Source organism: Crocodylus porosus, unplaced genomic scaffold (genome assembly GCF_001723895.1).
Source record: "Crocodylus porosus isolate Cpor-Errol unplaced genomic scaffold, CroPor_comp1, whole genome shotgun sequence".
Lineage (NCBI taxonomy): Eukaryota > Metazoa > Chordata > Crocodylia > Crocodylidae > Crocodylus > Crocodylus porosus.
In genome coordinates, this window is record NW_017728909.1 from 24,748,484 (window position 1) to 24,770,902 (window position 22,419).

The 22,419-nt window shown below is 44.6% G+C and overlaps 1 protein-coding gene across 1 annotated transcript in view; it reads left to right on the forward strand.

The window, feature by feature from the left end:
- DNAJC21 (DnaJ heat shock protein family (Hsp40) member C21) overlaps positions 1–22,356 on the forward strand; it is a 28,156-nt gene extending 5,800 nt beyond the window's left edge. Inside the window, exons 2-12 of the mRNA XM_019531686.1 lie at positions 6–99; positions 1,202–1,325; positions 2,647–2,769; positions 7,425–7,729; positions 9,100–9,251; positions 9,608–9,695; positions 9,991–10,149; positions 10,800–10,839; positions 14,422–14,609; positions 17,555–17,630; positions 21,876–22,356. Of these exons, the coding sequence (XP_019387231.1) occupies positions 6–99; positions 1,202–1,325; positions 2,647–2,769; positions 7,425–7,729; positions 9,100–9,251; positions 9,608–9,695; positions 9,991–10,149; positions 10,800–10,839; positions 14,422–14,609; positions 17,555–17,630; positions 21,876–22,040 (1,514 nt within the window). The 3' untranslated portion in view covers positions 22,041–22,356. The remainder of the gene's footprint in view (positions 1–5; positions 100–1,201; positions 1,326–2,646; positions 2,770–7,424; positions 7,730–9,099; positions 9,252–9,607; positions 9,696–9,990; positions 10,150–10,799; positions 10,840–14,421; positions 14,610–17,554; positions 17,631–21,875) is intronic.
- The last annotated feature ends 63 nt before the right edge of the window (positions 22,357–22,419 follow it).

The window sequence follows — 22,419 nt, forward strand, 5'->3', positions numbered from 1 at the left end:
TGCAGACAAGAACCTGGACCGCGCCGAGGAGGCGGCCGAGCAGTTCAAGCTGATCCAGGCGGCCTACGACGTGCTCAGCGACCCGCAGGAGCGCGCCTGGTGAGTCCGAGGGGCCGGGCTGGGACCAGCCGCCGCCGCCTGACGTCAGCGCTTCTCTTACCTTAGTGCTTCTCTGACGTCAGCGCTTCTCCTTTTGCTTGCCGCAGAGGTGCTTTTCCTCCTGCCAGAGCTTCTTTCCCCTGTGAGTTTATTCCCTTTATCCCGGGGCTTTTTCCTATCCGGGGAGCTCTTTTCCTTTGCCTCGCGGCTGCCTTCGCCCCAGAGGTTTCTCCTGCCCCCACAGGCTTTACGTGGGAGTCTGGCAGCAGCAGCCCCTTGCGGGGCTCCTTGATGCCTCTCTGTGTTTCTGGGGTTCGTAGTGCCCTTGGGCTAGCACCCTGCCTAGACTCCAGGCGGTCCCAGGCAAACTTCTAGTATCAGGCCTCTGCTTTCCCAGGGATCGTGAAAATAATGATTATTGTTATCATTATTTTCAGGACCCCTTTCTGTCCGGGCTCTGGGCGGTTGCCCATAAGGCCCCTTTTCTGTTCAAGCTGCCCAGTTTGCCCGTGCCTGTGTCTAGCCCTGCCTCAGACATACTCTGGACTCCTGTCGGGGGCTGAGTTGAGCACCCGCTGGTTTTACGTTCATCCACGTGTTTCTCGTTTGGAGGGACGTTCAGCTCCGTGCTCAGGAAGTGCCACCTTCATCTTGCACCAGGGCTGTGAGGTGGCAGCAAACATGGCACTGTGGTAATGCCTGGACAATGCATCCGGACCCCAGCAGTGCCTGCAGCTCACAGGCCTGCGGTTTGCCGCAGCGCGGGCTAGCTTCAGGCACTGGATAAGTTACTTCCAAGCCACTTCAGCTGTAGGCATCGCAAAGTCAGCACCACCCAGCTTGGATGTTTAAAACTATCCAACTGTCCGAGATGCGTTTTGCACCTCATACGAGCCTTCAGAGTTGTAAGAAAAATAAAGGAGTTGGAATCTGCAGATAATAGCTGCTGAGGTTTTTTTTTTTTTTTCCCCTTCTGGTTCTGTACGTCCGTCTCGAACACAAGCACGTTGGTATGAACCAGCATAAAAGCCATTAAATAATTGTCTTTTATTTTAGTGTGGAAAGCATGTAACAGACAGCTTGTGTTCTTCAATTCCACTAGGTACGATAATCACCGGGAGGCTTTGCTGAAAGGAGGAGTTGATGGGGAGTACCAAGATGACAGCTTGGATCTGCTGCGTTATTTCACTGTTAACTGTTACTCCGGATATGGGGATGATGAGAAGGTAACGAACTAACCCGTCGTGAGCACAAGCAGTTAAACAGGGGAATTCACGCTGATGCACTGAAACCCCTTTCTTGGAAACTATGTTCCTTAAATGCTTAAGGAAAACTAACAGAAAGGCAAAACACATCTCTTATGTAGCTGATCAGTTCTGAGCACCCGGTTGTCTTACTAAGCCCTGCAGAGCTGTATTAGTTCTTTTATGTGATCTGTCGGTAGGCCTTTCACAGTACCTTCTCATTAGGCTGAGATCCCTTTCACAAGGCAGAAGATTCAAGGATATACAAAACCAATGTTCTGCTAGCAATCTAGGTCCTGGGCCAGGTGTTTTCCAGTTTCCAGGAAAAGCTGAAAATATTGACTGTGAGTCCCAGGTGTTTGAAAGAGACCTTAGAGCACCTCTCATGGGGTGCAATTCTTCTCTAGACCGTGCTTAATGACCCTGCCAGCAGCTTTGCAGGTGAATTCCGTTCCAGAAAATCTTGCTTTGGAATTCACTCTTTAGCGAATGACCTGAATTCACTGGCTTTCAAGGCATGCTGCAAACCCTCTCTAGTTAGGCTTTTAGTAATGTTTAAGTTTCAGATGCTGGAGTAGAGTTACACTACTGAAATATAACTAAGGATGTGACCTGAGGCAGGAATTGTAAGCACCCCTTAAGGTTGTGTGTGCAAAAGTAGCAGCTACTGCAGCTGCTAAATGGCTGTGCTGCCTCTCCCAGAAGCCTGGATGCAGCTGATGCCTCATGCACAGCACTACCCCATTATGCTTTGTTGCATTTAATGAGGGTGCTGGTCTGAGATGGAGCAATCAAGGGATATTTTCAAGAATGTATTTCAGGGGCTGTATAAGCTTGTTTAAGGAGTTCTGGAACCATGGGGTTTCTGCATTAGATGAATTTTTGGACAAGGAGGGTTCCTAGAGCCTGTTTATTTTTCCTATAGGACATTAGGCAATGTGTCGGGGGGGGGCTTGGGGAGATATGTGCCCCCCCTCCCCCCCCCCACACACACACAGATTTCTGCACCAACAACAGGGCCCAGCAGCAGTGGTAGTGGCAGCGGCATGATTTCTGAGCCAGTTGCAGGCCTGGGGCTGCAGCCTGGCCAGACCCAGTGGCCAGCAGCAGTGACAGCGTGGAGTTGTATCCCTCCCCACCCCCCTCACTGTCAGCACTTGTCACCTATGGTATAGGATATCATCTGACTTAAAACTACCTTGGCAAAATGTAAATGGTGATGCTTCTCAGAAGTTGGTTAGCTTTACTTCTTTAGCTGTATGGTTAATTCTGCTTTCTTCAGTAACCCTATTGTGTATTTCAGGGATTCTTTACAGTTTACCGCCATGTGTTTGAAAAAATTACAGGAGAAGAAATGGAGTACATGCCTCAGGGTGATATTGAAGAATTCCCTTCTTTTGGATACTCTCAAAGTGACTATGATACGGTAACACTCATTCTTAAAATTAAATTGTCTGGTGCAGTTAAATGACTATGATTTGGAGTTGATTCATCACCCACTGAAATCAAAGGAAAGACTACCCTTGGCATTACCCTGGCCAGGCATCCACAAGGTCTTTCCTTAGTGAATGAGAACTCTGTTTAAAGGCTACATATGTACTTAGTTTTGCTGCTTAAGGCTAGACTGTATAGCCATGTTTAGTGTATAGTGCAAAAGTATTTCCATGGTATAGTTTATTCCAGTACACTGAAGCAAAATATACTAAATACCAGTGAAACTATTACAAAAGCAGTAAACTGTAACTGGCTGGATAATGATATTGAAGAAAGTAATCAATGGTTCAGGGTCAACCTGAGGAGATACCAAGTGAGGTTAGGTTTCCTAGGTCCAGTACCATTTAGTCTCTTCATTATTGACTTGGAGTATTATGTTGTACTTCTAATAAATTGGCTGATAACACCAAGGTGGGTGGTATAGCAAGCATTTTTAGGGGACAAGATCAGGGTTCAAAATGATCTTGATCAGTTGGAAAAATGACCTGAAATAAGATGAAATTCAGTAAGGGTAGATGCAAAGTTCTGCACTTATAAATCAGCAGTCAAAAGCACAAATACAAAATTGGGAATTACTGGGTGGTCTGTATTATTGTGGTAAAGGACTTTGGTGTTTTAGTGGACTTCGGGCTGAGTGAGTCGCCGCTGCAACATGAGTTGCAAGAAAGGCTAATAGAATACGGGAGGAGTGTTGCTTCCAGGTTAGCGGAAGTGATTCTCCCATCCTCCACCGGGGTGAGGCCTTACCTGGAGTTCAGTGTCCAGTACAGCACTGCACTTTGATACTGTTATGGAGGAGAGGCCAGAAAATTACAAAAATGGTTAGAAGGCTAAAACACATGACATGAGGGAAAGCTGGGAACTGGGATTATTTAGTTTGGAGAAGAAAAGGCTGAGGAGGGATTTTTAGTAAAACTTCAAATGGTTTGAAGAGGGTTGTTTGAAAGAGGATGGCAAGAAATTTATTCTCTAGCTCTTCAAGGAACAGGACAAAAATAATGGGTGTGAGTTGCAGCAAGGCACGCTTGCATTGAAAATTAGGAAAGGACTCTCTAAGTATAAAGATGGTTAAATGCGAGAACATTGTGTAGAGAGGCAGTAGAACCTCTCTCATCAGATGCTTGTAAGTGTGGGTTGGACAAATGTGTATTGGAGGTGGCTTAGATGGAGGTGATCCTACTAGAAGCAAGGGCTTGGCCTAGCTGACATCCTGAGGTCCCTTCGAGTCTGGTGACTTTTAAAAACAAAAAAACCCCCATGTACTGCATCCTCCCTGATTTGAGAATAGGGAAACTGCACTTGTACTCTGAATTAAAGTCTGCAAGTTTTATTGTGCATGGGATGGGGGATAATCTGGAATAGGAGTCTTTCCTACCATTTAAGGGATTTGGTGGTGATGCCTTCTTTATGCTTCTGTAAAAATATTTGTGTTCTCCTGGTCTGCACTATCACTGCTGGCCACCTCACATTCCCTTTTTTGTTGCCTCCCAGGATTGGATCCTTTTATTCTGCTGTAACAGCCTGCCAAATTTCCTGCTACCTTATTCCTCCTTAAAATTAATCTCAAAATGTACTAGCACCTTTCTCTCTTGACTTCTACCAGTCAGATAGCCAGAGTCCCCTGTGTGAACACCTTTCCTGCTATGTTCCTTTTTAATATCAATTTATAACTTTTTTTCAGATGACTTTTATACAGGATTATTATATACTCAACCAATTGAAATTATCTTATGCATATCAGTTGAAAATTTAGTATGTAGGAAGGGACAAAATCATTTGGTGAAATATGCTTTTGGAAATAGTACTGCTTTTGCAGTGCCTATACTAACTTAGTATCTGGGTTTCTTGTGCAGTGACTTGTACCCTAAATTGACAGCTAGTAATGGTCTAATTCAGTCTTTATGTAAAACTTTTTCCTGAAACTCAGCAAAACAAGGCTGGTACAAGCTAAGTTTTAAAGAACTGTGATAAAGTCTCAGAACTTCAGGTAAATCATCAGGTTGGCTTATCAACAAGCCAACATGGTAGTAATTGATGGAATAACATTGAGCCTTGAGTCTTTTTGAGCCTTGTTTACCTGGAGGAGGTCACTTAATTGAAGCTGTGGAGTTTGTAGATGGCAAGATGCGCACTGTAACTCTGACTAACAATTGCTCCAATGTTTGGCACCCTGGGACCTAGAATGACATGGTTGGGCCTTTCTTCTGCCTGACAATGCGCATCAGAGGACTTTGCCACTAGCATTGGCTAAAATCTGCTTATTGTCCAGTGCTGGCACAAATTTAGCAGACTTGTTAGGCCTGTGTTTTCTCCTATGGTGTCAGTTTCAAGGGAAAGTTCATACTGGAGATGATAGCTATGCTTTCTCTCTCCTACTTTCTCTACCCTGGGGGTGTGTGTGTGTGTGTGTCTTGTTCTAATGAAAGAAGGGCTTGAAAGCAGCTCCAGGACCATTAACACAAGCTATTTCTCTTTAGCTGTGGAAAGGAGAGTTAATACTGTCTTAAAAAGATGCCAAGCAGGAGTCTTCCATATGAACAGTTATAAAGGAAAAGGAATAAGATCAGTAGTCAACAAAAGCCTTAAGTTTTGCTTTAATATTTTTTATTTTCTATGGAAGAATAGAAGGCTAAAAGGATTGGTAGTGGTTATTGCTGGAAAAGAGATGGTGTGGGCATACAACTAAGCTCATACAATTAAGCATACAGCTGCTTAATAGTATAGCAGAGACAAGGGTTTCATTAATATCTGTCCTTTGGGCCCAGAACACAACACATCAGGCTATTGGCAGGGGCTTTTTCTTAATCAGCTTAACATAGATCTGGTTTTAGCACAATAACAAACTGTTTTCCATAATGTAGGACAGCTCTTTGATGTCTCCATGGTATTACTACCTGAAGCTGGTATAAACAGTCTTGCATTTTATGGAACTAACAAGACACCCATTTGATAGACGTAAAAACTGGCTCGCTGATGGAACTGAAAACTTAGCTGTTAATAGGGAGATACAAGTGAAGGGAAGGCTCTTTGTAGTGTCTTTCAGGGATCAGTCCTTGGTGCTGTTCACTTGTTTCTATCAATGGTCTATCATTTTGTAGACGATAAATGGTGGAGAACAGGTTATAGTAATGGTGATCTGACTCACCTCGTTATTTAGTCACAGGTCAGCAAAATGTATTTTAATATAGCCAGATGCAGGGTAAGAGATCTTCAAGCAAAGCATCTAAGTGTGCAGGATAGGAGACTCCCTTGGAAAGTAGTGACTCTGGACTTGGGGTTATTGTAGGTAACAGTCTTAATATGAACTCCTACCGGACTAGAAGGAGTCAGAAGATCCATAGATGTATTTAAAAAACTAGGGAAGCAATCTTGCCTCCATACAGTGCTGGTAATGCCATATCCAGGTCTGGTGCCAGATTTCACAAAAGATCAGAAAATACTAGAGCAGTGACTCAACCAAGGTGCAAGGGCAGCCTGGGGTGCTGACAGGTATTTTGAAGGGTGCCATGCAGTGTGAGGAGATAAGCGGGTAAGAGCAGACTCAGGCTTGTGCCTCCCTGGATGATCCCCCATCCCCACTGCCAGGCCGCTCTGTGAAGAAATAGGCACTGCGACCTATAAACTAGCTTTTGAAACTGGGTGTCACTCACTTCACAAAAGTTATGGAGGGTTGCCTCAAGCCCAGTGATGGGTGCCTTGAGTCCAAAAAAGCTCAGAACGATAGCACTAGAGACCTCAAAGAGGAGCCACAGAAATGAATCACAAGCAGGACAGCAAACCTTACCATGTGAGGCTAGAGGGGCATAGTCTCCTCAGTTTGCTGAAGTTAAGAGATGATTTGCTCACTATGTAGGCATTATATATGGAAATAATAACATAATATTGGGGACTTCTCACTCTTACAAAGTTTTATAAAAGTGGCTGGAAACTGATGGTAATTAAATGCCATTTCCTGGCAGTGAGGACGCTAGAACAGCTTGCTAGGGAAATGGTGGCTTCACCATGGCTTGAAGACTGTAAGAAGTGATTAGATCTCTTCCCAGAAGACACTCTGGGGAAACTGTGATCTGCATATACAAGGCAGGAAGCCTGGCCCAGTGATGAAACCTGGTTATTTCTGGCCTTCCAATGTATGCAAGTCTAAGTAGTCTGCAGTAGGGTTGGAGTGCTGTGGCTCTGGTAGTCTAGGAAGTTTGTGAGAAGCAAGAATTTTTTTGGTTTATCTTTTAGACCATTTGAATGTCAAATTTAAAGAATCACCATAGGCTCTTCTCTGCCCCTCCCCCCCCCCTTGCTTCTTGAATAGTCTGTAAGTGCCTTTGTCAACAAGATGATGTTGGTTGTAGCTGTGTTGGTCTAAGGACATAGGCAGGCAAGGTTCTTTGGCTAGATGTGATATCTTTTATGAGACCAACTAACTAGTTGGAAAAAAGTTCTTGGCAAGCTTTCAGGCAAGCTTTCAAAAGCTTGCATATAACTTTTCCAACTAGTTAGTTGGTCTACTAAAAATATGGTATCTACCCAAAGAGCCTTGCCTGCCTTCATCAATAAGATGACTCATCACATTGCATGTCCTCTTTCCTGCAGGTTGTCCATCCTTTTTATGCCTACTGGCAAAGTTTCTGTACACAAAAGAACTTTGCATGGAAGGAAGAGTATGACACACGGCAGGCATCAAACCGCTGGGAGAAGCGAGCTATGGAAAAAGAGAATAAGAAAACGAGAGAGAAAGCCAGAAAGGAGAGGAATGAACTGGTGCGGGAGCTTGTGGCTTTTATCCGCAAAAGGGATAAGAGAGTTCAAGCCCACAGGAAACTTTTAGAAGAGCAGAATGCAGAAAAAGCGAAGAAGACAGAGCAATTCTGGAAACAGCAGAAGCTCAGACAAGCTAAGTATGTAAACTTTTAGGGAAGTGTTTCGTACCTTGAAAAAACAATTGTGAAGGAGTCAAATTTGGTTCAGCTTTTCCACCAGCAGCTTATCACAAACATGTGACGTTCTGATGATGTCTGTCCTCAAGAGATTTGCTGAATTGCGGTTGTAGCTACTGTGCAGGCAGCAGTGCAGATGCCTGGGCTGGATATGAGCTAGTTGACTTGGAAGTAATGTAGCTGTAGCAGCATGGAGCTCAGGCAGGGTCACTGATACTGCTCTTTGGGTAACTGGGGATCTCTTCTCAGCAGGGTAAAGCAGCCCATGCTGCAACTACACCTCACCCAGTGTCTGATATGTCTAGTTTACAGCTAGCTTGTGTTTCTTTATACTGCACTGCTGTCTGTGATTTTGGTGTATTTTGAGTTTATCAGGGAGGAGACTGCTTGGATTTTCAGGAACAAACAATGCCCAAGCACCTCATGCTTGATTTTTGTGAAGGAACATGAGAGAAGTGTTAACAATGGGAATTGTTCCCATGGTGTTTAATGCCAAACCACTTAGGCAAAGTGAAGGTGGTAGCAGGTTGGTGAAGAGGCGAGAGCATCACTGTTCAGAAGAGTGTTTTCAGGGATGGGCAATTATTTGGGCTGGAGGGTCTCTTAAGGAGTTTCAGTGAGCTTTTGTAGGCCAGTGTGGGAAGAGGTGATGCTAACTGATCCTATCTGACCCCATGCATGTCCACCCTGCACCCGCTGCTGGGGGCACTGGACAGAGTGGGTGGGCAGGGTCTCCATGGAGCCCAGTCTGGGACCCCCGCGGGCAGAGCTTGCTTGGCTGGGTGGATGGGATGGGGCAGTCAGGGAGTGGCATTCAGGAGCAGGATGTGCAGGTGGGGCCAGGATGGTAGGGCTGTGACAGCACAAGGCCAAGGAAGCTGGAAACGGGGAGAGGGACAGAAGGGAGCTTTATTTAGACCCTTTTTCCCCCTTAATTTTACAGACTCACTCTCATTACTTTTTGTTGTTTTAAGTAGAGAAGTAGTGGTGGTGGAGTTGGTCTTCACTGAAAGGAGTAAAGCCGTAATGCTCATGTGCTTATATACTAGCGAATGGCCTGTCAATCCTGAATGCAGGAGCTAGTCAGACAGAGTTCTGAAGTATTACTAGGAAGGCATTGGTGTCTGGTAATTATGTAGCTTGGACATCTGCAACCAGCCTGCTCAGTTTGCCAATCCCTACAAAGAAATTTCAGCTCCTGTTGGTTGCTTGTTCTTGGGTTAAGATAAGACTGTCAGGAGTTCTCTCCTTTTAAAATAACTTATGATGAGCATAAGGTAATTTTTTTAACTTTAATACATGTACAAAAAGTTGTTGCATTTTATTTAAAGGCTTGGTGAGCAATATAAAGAGCAGAGCTGGATAACAGTGTCTGACCTGGAGAGAGAGTTGCGGGAGATGGAGGCACAGTATGAAAAGGAATTTGGTGATGGCTCTAGTGATGAAGAGGAAAGAGAGGAACAGGAGCCAAGAGGATTAGCTGGTAAGAGTCTGTCGTGCATTTTTGGCCCATTAGGTGTATAATGGGTTTGTACAGAACAAACATGGGTCAGTGACATTTCAAAACCAGCTTTTCAGCTGGAGTAACTTCTGACTTCAACTGAGATGTGACAGGAAAGTGTTTGGCTCTTACACTTTGTTTTTTTTCCCTGGACACTTGAACCCTTTCCATAAGTAATGTTTGTGTGGTTGGTGTCAGGCTGCACACTTCACTAATCCTAGCCAGGTTGAATGGGGGAACTAGGGAGAAGATGCTGGGACTTGAACTGAGAGAAGATTATGTTAGCATCATTAATGTGACTTTTCTTATTTTTTCTCCTCCAACTTTGCCCTTTGCAGATAAATTGAATGATGAGGCTGAAGATGTTGAATTATATGATAACCTGTACTGTCCTGCTTGTGACAAATTCTTAAAGACAGAGAAAGCGTAAGTGTGTTTTTTAATAACTTTTGCAAAGACTCTTCATGTTTGCTTAAGTGATTCAGATGTGTCTGTCCATTAAAGATGATCTCTAAATTGCAGTTGGGTACTTGAATGCTTCAAGCAATTTGAAAATCTTGCCCCTTTATTCACTCATCACTGAAATAGTAGAATTCTCTGTTCGTAACACTGGGAGAAGCTAACTACTTGCTCGCACATGTGCATGTGTGCATACATACGTAAATGCAACAAACATGCACAGAACATCACATCTCTAATAATTGTCCAATGGACTCCACAGCATGAAGAACCATGAGAAATCAAAGAAGCACCGAGAGATGGTAGCACTGTTAAGGCAGCAGCTGGAAGAGGAGGAGGAAGAATTGTCTGTGCCTGTGGATGACGCAAATGGAGGAAATGCCAAAGAGGAAGAAGAAATGGAGGAAACGCCCAAACAAAAGTAATTAAAAAAATAATAATTGCGTAAGCTTATTAAAGTGTTTGTTACAGTTAAGCTAGTTATGGTATTCTCAGCAAGAGACCTTTGTTTATCATCGGATGTTGGAACTTAATTAACTGTTACAACGTGTTGGTTTTTTTTGCTTTGGATTTCAGTGGTGACGTTAATGGACTGAAATCGTATTGGATAATGGTTTTCTACTATCTTTCCTATATCTTTCCTTAAAGTATATTTAAAGAAAAAAGAAAGACTTTTTAACAAGGTTTTGTGCTTTTAATATTAAAAGGACCAGTATTAGTTGCTGGAGAGCAATATCGTACCAAATCAGCCTGTCTGAACTAGAAAACTTATTTATTTCAGTGAACTGAAATCCATTTCATACTTTTGAAAGCAGTACTACTTACTGCATGATTAAGCAGTCTTCTGCTTAAGTCTTTATTTGGATTCAGTTTACGCGAGACTTCTACAGATATTTTCCCTAAATATAAAAAATAGCGTATGAAATAGTTATGTCCACTTCAAAACTGAGTACTTGTAACGCAAATGAAGTATCCATGGCTGACAGATCAGAACAACAACTGTTTAAAGTATAGCCTAGATTTATTATTTTAAACAGGTTGAGAATTAATAATTTGACTTTATCTTTACAGGCTGTCCAAAAAGCAGAAGAAAAAACAGAAAACAATGACGGTAGGGAGTTTATACGAAATTCTTTCTAAGGCTATGTTAAAGTTGAAGTAAACCTTTTGAGACCTGGTTAGCTTTTCCTTTTGTCTAGTGACCTAATTTAGTTATGGCCTCAGAAGGGAAAAAAGCTTGAGGGAAATAGAAATTCTAGTGAGGCCTTGAAAAATTTAATTTTTGCTTCTAACTGCATAGTCCTCCTTCATGATTCATATATCTATTTTGTTTATCTTTTTCCTACCACTGAAAGACCCAAATCATGGAGTGGGACCCCATTATTTTCAGCATTTTTTACAAAAAGTTTGTCCGTGCCAGAAGAGCTTACAATCAAAGTGAAGACATGACAAAAGGGAAGGGAACACTAGAACACAGTGGGTGCATCTACACGTGCTATTAATGTGCAGCAGTAAACTCCAGTGCACATTGTGCTAGAGTTTATTGCTCCTGGGCACCATGTTTAAACGTTTACCCAGAACCACAGCATGTTGAGCCGTGTCAGAGTAGCCCTGGGCTGACAGGCTGACCACCCAGTCTCTTCCAGCCCGGGGCTGCTCCATCCTGGCTGCACATGTTGCAGAAGGGGTGGCTGGGGCAGGAGGGTGCTCCAGTGTGGGGCTAGCCAGCAGCCAGCCCCTGCACTGAAGCACCCTCTTGCCCTAGCCAGCCCCATTAGTGTCTACACATGTGTTACTGCGGATTAGAAAAACTCCACTGTAGGATAGTACTTGTGTTTACAAGTACTAAGCTGCAGCACTGTTGATGAGTTTCCTCTGTCCTAATAGCTCTGCACATGTAGATGCTAAGATGTTTACTGCATAGCTAATTAGGCAAGTCTGCAGTAAACATCTCATGTAGATGTGCCCAGTGAGCCGGTACTGGCCTGCACAAGAGGCAGTGTGGACAGTGAGCTTCTAAAATAAGTAGTATCCACATCAGGGGCACTTTTTTTTGCCTTCTGAAAACCTACCGTACATGCTGTCTCTTAAATTCAGAGTCGTCGTGGATAAACAACTCCCCCAGTAATTACATTCTATACATGGCAAATGACAAATTTGTTATTTTTCATGTAGAGAAACTAATTAGTAGAAGGTAATTTTAAATTAATTTCCCCCACTGTAGTGGCAGGGAAAGTATCAGTGAGGGAGTGAGGTCCCAGACCCCTGTCCTGTTGGTGGGAAGAAAAAACAGACATAGGGGTTAAGGGGTGGAGGCTGCAGATTGCCCTCTCCCCTGCCAAACGAGCTGGGGGGCATGCAGTGGTTCAGCTCTGGCTCCAGCCCCAAATCCTGGAGCCAAACATAGGGCTGAGCTGCTACCTACCCTGGACCAGTACTCAAATCCAAAATGAGGTTCCCCCACCTCTTCCCCCACTGATGGTGGGCGGGACAGGACAGGATGCAGGACATCATCTTGGACTTGAGTTAATATGGTATTTTGTTTCGAGCAAAACTGTCTAACTTTCCTAAGAGTACCATGGGAAACTCATTACGAGCTAATATAAAGAGCTACACCAAGCAACCTATTTGCTGTGTACAGCAGTAAGTTTTAGTGATCCCATAAAACCCAGGAATTATGCTCTATTCTTGGCATTGTTTAGTAGGACTTCACTATGGTTATAGACGCAAGTAACAGTTCTAGAAATAGAAACCTACTCAAATTGTGATTTCATGATTTCTGTGGAAACTGAAAAATGGCAGTTTTGGTGAACACAGTTTCCACAATTTTTGCGTGGAATCACTGGAGGGGAAAAATGTACTAAAAATAAAATGCTGGCTCCCCAGCGGAGCCAGCTTTGCAGTCCGCTGGGTGGAGGAAAGCCACTGATGTGAAAGGGAGCAGCCAAGATGGTGGCCGCTCCCTCTGCTGCTGATTGGCTGAGGGCTGTCTTTTGTGTGGTTTTGCCCCTCTCCACCAATTAGTGGCAAGGGGCAGGGCTGTGTGAAGGGCAGCCCTCTGCTAATCAGTGGCAAGGGGCAGGGCCACAGGAAGGGCAGCCCTCAGTCAACAGTGACGGCTGGGGCCACCAGGGCCCTTAGCCAATCAGTGGGGGAAGAGAGGGAGCTGCTTTGAAAAGACTGCGGAAATGGTAGGTGGTGCTGTGATCGTCCTGTGAAATAACTTATCTGCCGCCTTGATTTGGATAGGTCCCTGTATGTCAGTGTAGAAATGATATATATACTCTGTTAAAATGTAACTTACCTGCATGCTACAGTGCCAGTAGAAACCTAGCAAACCCTGAGACCCTTGACCCCATTTCTTCAGGGTTAGCGTTACAGCCATGCAGCTCTCTCATTTTGCTTTGGGAACATGCAGATATGAACTGTGTCATCTGGTAGGATGTATGCTCCTGAGCAGCAACAGCCTCTCCCCCTTTTAAGTGGTTGCAAGTTACAGCTGTCCACAGTCTTAGGTTCGCCCACTAACCCTGGTCACTTGAACTAATGCAGCCAGTGACAGCAGTATCAGGCGGTCATCTTCCATATGGCCCAGCTGCAGGGGGAGATGCACATTTTGCATGCTTTGCCTCTGGGTGTCACAGATAGTTGCTGATGGTGTAGGACTGTTGGGAGCTTGACCCCCCATTCCAGGCTCTGCTGGGATAATGTCCTTGTGGACAAATGCTTTTGCCTCTTATCCTGTGCTTGCCATCTCCAAGCTGTCCTAGCCCTGCCTCTTCCTTCACTTTAGTTCAACATCCCAATCCTCTTGCTTAGCTGGTCCTTGTCACTCGCACCTTGTCTAGTCTGTCCTTGTCCCACCTTGCTTCCACTGGGTTCAGGTCTCCCTATCCTGGGTAGCTCCTTTGGTCTGTTTTGCCTTTTCTCTGGTTTCTTTTCCACATCTCTATGCCCACCAGTGCCAGTTCCCCTTTGTCCCCATCCACTAGTCTCCCATCTCAATTCTCCCCTAGTTGACCCTCATCCTCTCACCATTTAATTTGGAAACCTCTGCCTCCATCATGTGTGGACTCAGTGCTGAAGATGGGGGCATTTAAAAGCACAGAAGAGATCCTTGCTTTTAGTTAGGATGCATGGCCTTCTACAGCCCTAAACTGGAGCAGGCTTATTATAGACAGATTTTTCCAGGATTTAGCTGTGAAGCTCTAGCATTAGCACTGAGCATGTGTAAACTGCAGTTTTTCAAAGGCTCATAACTGTTAAATTATGGTGAATAGTCACAGAGATGGCAAAAGGCTCTTCAAAGACACACCAGGTCAGCCCTTACCAAATTCCAAATCTGTGCTCCAAAGGAGTTAGAGCGGGTCCAAAAAAAAGTTTCCAGAGCTTTTCAAAATGGATTTTTGTATTAAAAAATGTTTTAGCTCAGTCTCAAAAAAAAAAAAAGGTGTACCTCTGTAGGTGTGCCTTTCATGTCTGGCCCTGCCCTGTATCTGTCTGTAAACCTCAGGAGATGTGTGAACTGCCCATTGGGAAAAGTAGGGTAAACTAGCCCATGTAGAGCTACCTCTACACTGTACTGCTTTTGACTGTAGATGTGCCCTCAGTGACCAGCTGAGAAGTTACCACTTTTGAGGTGAACTGGTTAAACTGCAATTAATTGAGCATTAAAAACCATTTTTTCTTTAAGCAGAATTATGAAGACACTGGTGAGACCAAAAGTGCAGATGAAGAAACAGTTGTACAGAAGGAGGCAGCTGGTGCAGACAAGAAGAAGAGTACAGCAGAAGAGCTGGAAAATGCTGGCCAAAGAGAGGCTTCTTCTGAAAGAGCAGGTGCTGCAGACCAAGATGCTGAACCACCAAGTGAAGCAAAAAGGTAATGTCTTTCTGTTTGTCTTGACTTATAACAAGTCATTCCTTTGCATTCCTCATTCTAATGTGGTTTCCTAAGTCCTGAATCTTCTCATCAGTGTAAATCCACTTCTTCCTCAGTAGGGCAGTTGAACTGCATGGGAATAAAACTTGTTGTAAGTCAGAAGAATCAGACCCCAAATTGGCAGTAGCTTTTGATTTGCTAGGAACCACCACACTGCTTAAAGTGAAAAGTAGCTGGACAAATTATCTCAGTAGTAAGTAACTACAGTAGTTGGTTAAAAAGCATTATTTTTATTCTCCACAGTTTGATTCTATGATGTCTAATGCGGGGAAACGTTACAGGACCCAAGCTGAAGTTAGGCATCTCATTCGCATCTGTGCCTTTAAGATAAACATCTTTTTCATGCATCTGTCCACATCATCTTAACGTGGCATAGGTCCCCAGTCTATTTACATTAAATGACTGTTTTTTGTCTCAAGCTGTAAAATAAGAACCCTGATCACTGTTTAAAGAATTGGCTAGAGCCAAGTGTATGAAATCTTCTAAATGTTTAAAAAATATGAAGTGAGCAAAATGGGAAGAAAACCTATGGATCACACCTGCATTTCAAGGAATATTTTAGCAAAAGAAACTCTTCAAGATAGTGTCAGTGCTATGTAGTTAAATGTTGCTGGTGTTAATGGTTCTGCCACAAGAATTGTGGCAGTTAGCGATTTTTCTTAAATCTGTTGTTCTTGGTTGAGGTAGTATCTCAACTCTTTAAAAAATGTCTAGTTTTTAAGGTTTCAAAGAGCCGTTCAAAAAAATAAACTGACAGCTCAATGCAAGAACCCCATGTGTTTTCTAAATTTAATTTTTAACCCATTTTCATGATTTTTGTGGAATGTTGTATTGGTAATGCTGATGCAAACATCCAGATTGAAATTAGCCTAATTTTTGGCTAACAAAGTTTAGTTTCCTTTCAGTGGGGTGGTTTATTGCTAAGGGTACCGGGGAGTTATACACTTACTAGAGACCATTAGCTTATTAGAAATTGCGTTACCCTACCATACACACACTCGGACGTGCATACATGCATACATACATACATACAGTCTCACAAATGGCACGCTTACATAATTAATCCCAAGGGCGTTGCAGATAGGGATGGCCAGTCCCTACCTGTTGATGGAGCTAGGTATCCGACCTGGCATGCACAGGCACGGGCTCTGGTGAGGCAAGTTCTTCCCCACATTATCCTTCTTCTAGCCCCCTTTTATACAGTTTATGTTGCTAGGCAAGATTTCTTGAACCTTTTCTCCAAGGCATGCACTGTTTGGTCATCACTCAGTGAAGCCCTCCTTATCTAGCCAGCCTGAACCGGTCTTCTTGTTCAAGGATGTTGCAGGCATTTGGCCTTCAACTGTCTGCTTCTAGTCGCTGACACTACAACTACAACTTCTCCTTTCTTAGCTGTTCTCTTCATGTCATCTGCTGCTTTGTTAGTCATATACACCACATTCATACCCTCTACTGCTTACTAGACTTATTAGTGATAAATTTTCTAACCTACTGGCTACAAGATGACAGTTGAGGATGCCAGGGACCTCAAGCACTGTTTACACCTGTAGCATCTCATATCTTTTATGTTTACAAGGTAATTTCAGTGTTTTATGGTTCAGTGTATCTGGTTCTTCTAGAAGGTGTTCTCTCTGGAGCATGTGTCTTAATAGGTTAGTCGCATTAATTTGCTTTTCTACAAGCAACCTGTTGTTTAACTGTCTCTGCTGTCCTTTGCATCATGATAACTAATTTAATTGAAGGGTATAGGAAGCATAAATATGCCATGGTAAGCATTTGTACCAAACTATGTGAGAAATGATTAGTTAATATGGATAAAATAGGAATTAGTAAAAGATCTGTAGAGTTGGTACTAATGAGACAGAGTAATGTTGAAAGGGCAGTGCTGTGCATGAGGGAAGCTCCTAGTGGAGTTCGTCTTGGGACCTTAAATATTTTCATTAATGACCTTGGCACAAAAAGTGGTGTGGTACTGATACAAATTGTGTTGAGGAGACACGGTTGGGAGATATTGTCAATATAGAAGAGGATTGAAATATCATACAAGAAAAACCAACTGCCTTAAAGACTGGAGTAATAGAAACTGGATGAAGTTCGATAGTACAAATGCAAAGTCCTGCACATAAGAACTGATGCTGATTTCTTCTGTAATCCTTCCCCCAGCAGTTCATTTGGTCAAAACCAGTTCTTGCTATAGCATGTGAGTAGGTCTTCTCAGTGAGAGCTGCCCATGGGCATTTCAGCCCTACAACTGCATTATAGGTCTGTCAGCTTGTAAAGCAAATTTTGAACTATCGAAGAGCATTTCCCACCATTTGTTCACAAACAGTTAACGCAATTTTGATCCAACTCTGTGAAGACAAAATGTCACTTTTGGAGAAGCCCTAAGCTCGAAAAGTCCAAGACTGTCCAGGGTATGATAGTCGCTTCCTCTACCTAAGGAAATATACTGAGAAAATTACTTTTTAAATTTCAAGCAAAAGGCTTTTTCTTTAAGCTAAAATAAATGATGAACTGAAAACACAAATTCGTGTAAAATAAATGTCCCCTTTCCTGGCATCTTGGATAATGTGAGGCTGGCCCTGTGCTTTACTGAAGGTAGAGTTATCTGAACACTTCCTGATGGCAGGTCTTACAAAATATCCTTACACATCCATAACTTCCCTCTTATCTGTTCCTAAACAGTCTTACCTTGACAGACTTGGCTAATAACCTGCAAATTTGGGACCACTGAAATCTGTGGCATGTTAAAGTGACTCCTGTGAGGGTTGGATTTAACTGCTTTTAGTGGCTTAATACCATCAGACCACCTCAGAGATGTCTTAGAAATGCTCTTCAGCATTTTACAGGTAAACTGAAATTGTTAACTCCACTTGTTTCTTCAGTGCACCTAAACCTAAAGGAAAGAAAGCTAAGGATATGAAAAAATCAGCTAAGGCATCTTATGAGTCTCAAACAACGGTGAGTACAAAGTATTTAAACCTACAGAATTCTTAACTTTTTGGTAAATGGCATGATGCACTGAGAACAAGGCTTTCTTGGTCTGACACACCCAAGGCTTTGGGAGGAATGATATAGCGGGGAGAAGGCAGCTGGGGGGAGTTGTTTTGTTTTTTTGCATTGTCCTGTAGGATGACACTTCATGTTTCTGCCCAAATTAGAATCTCAGAAAATCACTGTCATGTGAGCGAGCAGCTCAGGCTTGAGTAGATTGTCCCTTAGCATGCTGCCCAGTACAACCAGCCCTCTTCTGTAGTGCTGTTAAAATATTTAACAGTACTGGCTTTTGTCCTCTTGTTATGAACATAAGCACATATTGACGAGTGTTTGTTTATGTATGAGTAAAGCTTGAATTATTAGATGTAGTCCTGTCAGCATTCACTCTGTTCCTCTGTAGGAATATTCATTCTTACAAGAGGAACCTCTGCCTAACTTTCCTTACCTGTATGTGTTAACAACCAAAACGGAGAAGTCTCCTCACTTCTCATCAAATCCATTAACTTTCTGAATTGAGACCTACAAACCATATTAGTCTTTCCTGCTTGTGAAAATAAAATGTAACAGTAAATGGTTACTGTTATTTCCAGTGTATTAGGGGTGTGCAAAGTGGGCTGTATTCGATTTGGATTCACCCTGATTTAGGGGACAGCGATTCAATTCATTGATTCATATCACTGTCTTGAGTCAATTCGGCCAAATCTAAATCTGAAGATTTGATTCTGATTCGGAGCACCAGCAATTTGGCCATAGACACAGCTTTATATGTCCCAGGAGGCACCAGTTGCCGGGGGTGGGGGGGTTCCTGCAGACCTGGAAGTGGATTGGAAGTGCTGCCAAGTGCACTGGGGACCCCTCCCATGCTCCTGTGGGATGCTCCATCCACCCCAGGATCTTGGCATTCACAAACCACCTGGTCTGAATCAGATCAGTTGACTGAAGCTTCACACAGTCCTAGTAACCATTGATATATCCTCACCCAGAGCTAAGGAAAAGCCAGGGCAAAGCTGGTCTTCAGAGTCTTAGGGGAGAATAAGGTTCAGATCAGTTTTCCTAGTTGGTTGCAGATCCTTAGTTTCATAGTCTCTAGGGTCGGAAGGGAGCTGAGCACATCATCAAGTCCGACCCCCTGCCATGGTAGGAAAGAGTACGGGGGTCAAATGACCCCAGCAAGGTCATTGTCAAGCCTCGTCTTAAAGACCCCCGACCCCCAGGGTAGGAGCCAGCACCACTTTGCTTGGAAGTTGGTTCGAGATCCTGGCTGCCCTGACCGTGAAGTAGCACCTCCTGATATCTAGCCTGAATCTACCCTCTGCCCTCAGCTTGTGACCGTTATTCCTGGTCACTCCTGGTGGTGCTCAGGGGAACAGGGACTCCCCCAGTGCCTGCTGATCCCCCTGACTAGTTTGTAACAGACCACTAGGTCCTCCCTCAGCCTTCTCCTGTGGAGGCTGAACAGGTTCAGGTCCCGTAGCCTCTCCTCGTAGGGCCTGCCCTGCTGCCCCCTGATCATATGGGTGGCCCTCCTCTGGACCCTCTCCATGCTGTCCACATCCCTCTTGAAGTGCGGCGCCCAGAACTGGATGCAGTACTCCAGCTGCGGCCTGACCAGTGCCGCATAGAGGGGGAGGATCACCTCCTTGGACCTGCTTGAGATGCATCTGTGGATGCATGCCAAGGTGCGGTTGGCCTTCCTGACTGCATCCCCACACTGCCGGCCCATGTTCATCTTGGCATCAATAATGACTCCAAGATCCTTTTCTGCCTCTGTACTGACAAGAGGGGAGTTTCCCAACCTGTAGGTATGGTGCTGGTTGTTCCTCCCCAGGTGCATCACCTTGCACTTGTCAGTGTTGAGTCTCTTCCTATTCTCATCCGCCCACCCCTGTAACCTGTCTAGGTCTGATTACAGCCTATTCCTCCTTTGTAGCATGCCCACATCCCCCCACATCTTAGTGTCATCAGCAAATTTGAACAAGGTGCTACTTACCCCCTCGTCCAAGTCACTGAGGAAGATGTTGAACAGTTTGGGCCCAAGGACCGAGCCCTGGGGGACCCCACTGCCCACATCCCTCCAGGTCGAAAATGATCCATCCACCACCACTCTCCGGGTGTGGCCCACCAGCCAGTTGGCGATCTATCTGACTGTGTGGGTGTCAACACCACAGCCCCCCAGTTTCTTAATGAGAACAGGGTGAGAGACAGTGTCAAAGGCCTTCCAAAAGTCCAGGAAGAGTATGTCCACTGCTACCCCTGCATCTAAGGATTTGGGGACCTGGTTGTAGAAGGCCACCAGGTTTGTCTGACAGGGCCTGCCACTACTGAACCCATGTTGGTTGCCCCTAAGCATAATCTCCCCTGCTGGCCCCTCGTGGATATGTGCCAGGATAATTCTTTCAAAAAACCTTACCCGGGATCAAGGTAAGACTAACTGGCCTATAGTTTCCCGGGTCCTCCTTCCTCCATTTTTTTTGAAGATGGGAACCACACTGGCCCTCTTCCAGTCCTCCAGCACCTCACCAGAGCACCACGAGTGCTCATAAAGCCGTGCCAGGGGTCCTGCAATGACCTCCGCTAATTCCCTCAGCACTCGGGTGGAGATTGTCCAGACCAGCTGATTTAAATGTCCAGTCCCTCCAGAAGTTCCCTGACCCTTGGCTTAGGTGCGCCTGCTCTGGGGCCTGAGGGGGGCCCGGTGGGGGGGCTGGTCTGGTCCCTGCTCAGGAAAATGGAGGCAAAGAAGTCGTTAAATAGGTTAGCTTTGTTGTCTGGTATGACAACCAAATTTCCTAGCATGTCTTGCAGGGGCCCCACGTTACCCGGTACCTTCTTTTTGCCCTCTATGTGTTTAAAAAAGGACTTCTTGTTGTCCTCGATCCGGGAAGCTAGTCCCAGTTCCATCTCCGCCTTGGCCTTCCTGACCGCCCCCTTACAGCCCCGAGTAACCGCAGTATAATCCTCCCTGATGATGGCCTCTCCCTGCCACTGGGTGTACGCCTCCCTTTTAGCTAGAAGACATTTCTGGATGCTTTTGGTGAGCCATGGTGGGGCTTTTGCGACCTCCTGCTCCCTTTTTGATCCGTGTTGGGATTACCTCCCTTTGGGCTTGGAGGATTGTCTCCTTAAGGAGCGACCACTCTTCTTGGACCCCTGGCTCCCCTCCCCTCCAGGACCTCAGTGCTTCCCCAACTATCCGTCTTAGCTGATTGAAGTCCGCCCTCCTGAAATCTAGGGCTGCTGCCTTCCTGCAGACCTTTGCCACCTTGCGCTGGATGGTGAATTCCAGCAGGCAATGATCACTGTCACCCAGGTGGTCGAGCACCCGCAGCCCCCTCACTAGGTCGTCACCCATGGCCAGCACTAGGTCCAACAAGGCATCTTCCCTGGTGGGGCTGTGCACCTCTTGAGTTAGATGGAGGTCCTGCATTTGGGCTAGGAACCTACATGAGCGGTGAGACCTGGCTGAGTGATCTTCCCAGCCGATGTCAGGAAAGTTCAGGTCCCCCATGATGACCACGTCCTTTGACCTAACTACCTCCATGATCCGACTTAAGAATTCCTGGTCTAGCTCTTCCCCTTGGTTGGGAGGTCTGTAGTAGACCCTACCAATAAGTCTCTTTCCCCTCGACTGCCTTGTATCCTAACCCAGAGCGCTTCAGAGTGCCCTTCCTCTGACTCTGTGCTACCTGATGAGGATGTGTATTCCTCCTTAATGTAGAGCGCCACACCCTAGCCTTTCCTCCCTGTCCTGTCCCTCCTGTACAGTGAGCCCCACTACATCTGGGTTGGTGTCGGCCAGCAGGAGGGTAAGTTCGTCCTGCTTGTTTCCCATACTATGAGTGTTTGTGTAGAGGCATTTGAGGCCTCCTGAGGATGTGTGCACTGGTCCCCCATTCTCATTATATGAATTGTACATTGTACCTTGCACTGTACAGGTTTCTTTCTGGCACTAGGATGCAGAGCAGAGCCCTTGTGAAGTGACTTTAGGATAGTGCTCTGTGGTACAATTCTCCATTCTGACTGGGATGAGTAATGTAATTCAGAACCAAACCATTTGTTAAATATTTATCTTTTTTTCTGTTAAAAGCCTGATGCATATAAAATGCTTAAAATGATAAAATACTATTAAAAGGATAAAATACTACCCTCTACTCTTCAGTATGTACTGACATGACTTTTTTTTTTTTTTTTTTTTAATATATATATTAGAATGAAGTTCCCATCCACTGTGTAACCTGCAATTGTGAATTTCAGTCTCGGAATAAGCTGTTTGAACACTTAAAGGCCACAGGCCACGCAAAAGCAGTGCAAGCACCGACTGTGAATGGAGCTGTGAATGCCAGAAGCAAAAAAGAAAAACGTAAAAACAGATAGGACTTTGGCTGGCAGTCTTTGGACAATCAAACACGGATACTCACAAAACCCATTCAGAACCTAAAGGCATCGTGTCCCGTAATCTGAATTAAAGGGCCCGGCTAAACTTACAGAATGGAAAAGCATTTTTATCCTGTGCAGAAAGTGGTGTTTATTTTTTTTTTTTTAACCAACATTTAACTGAATTTTCAGAGGCTGTCCCAGTGGCTTTAAAGTCTTGAGAAGCTGACAGCTACAGGCTGCTCTTCCTGAATATTTGTTGGACTCTATCACTAAAAAATGTACAGGGGGAAGAAATAAATTATTTTAACACTTCTATTGCACTTTTTATTTTACAGAGCTCATTTCATGAATACGATGAGATGGGAAGCAAATGAAC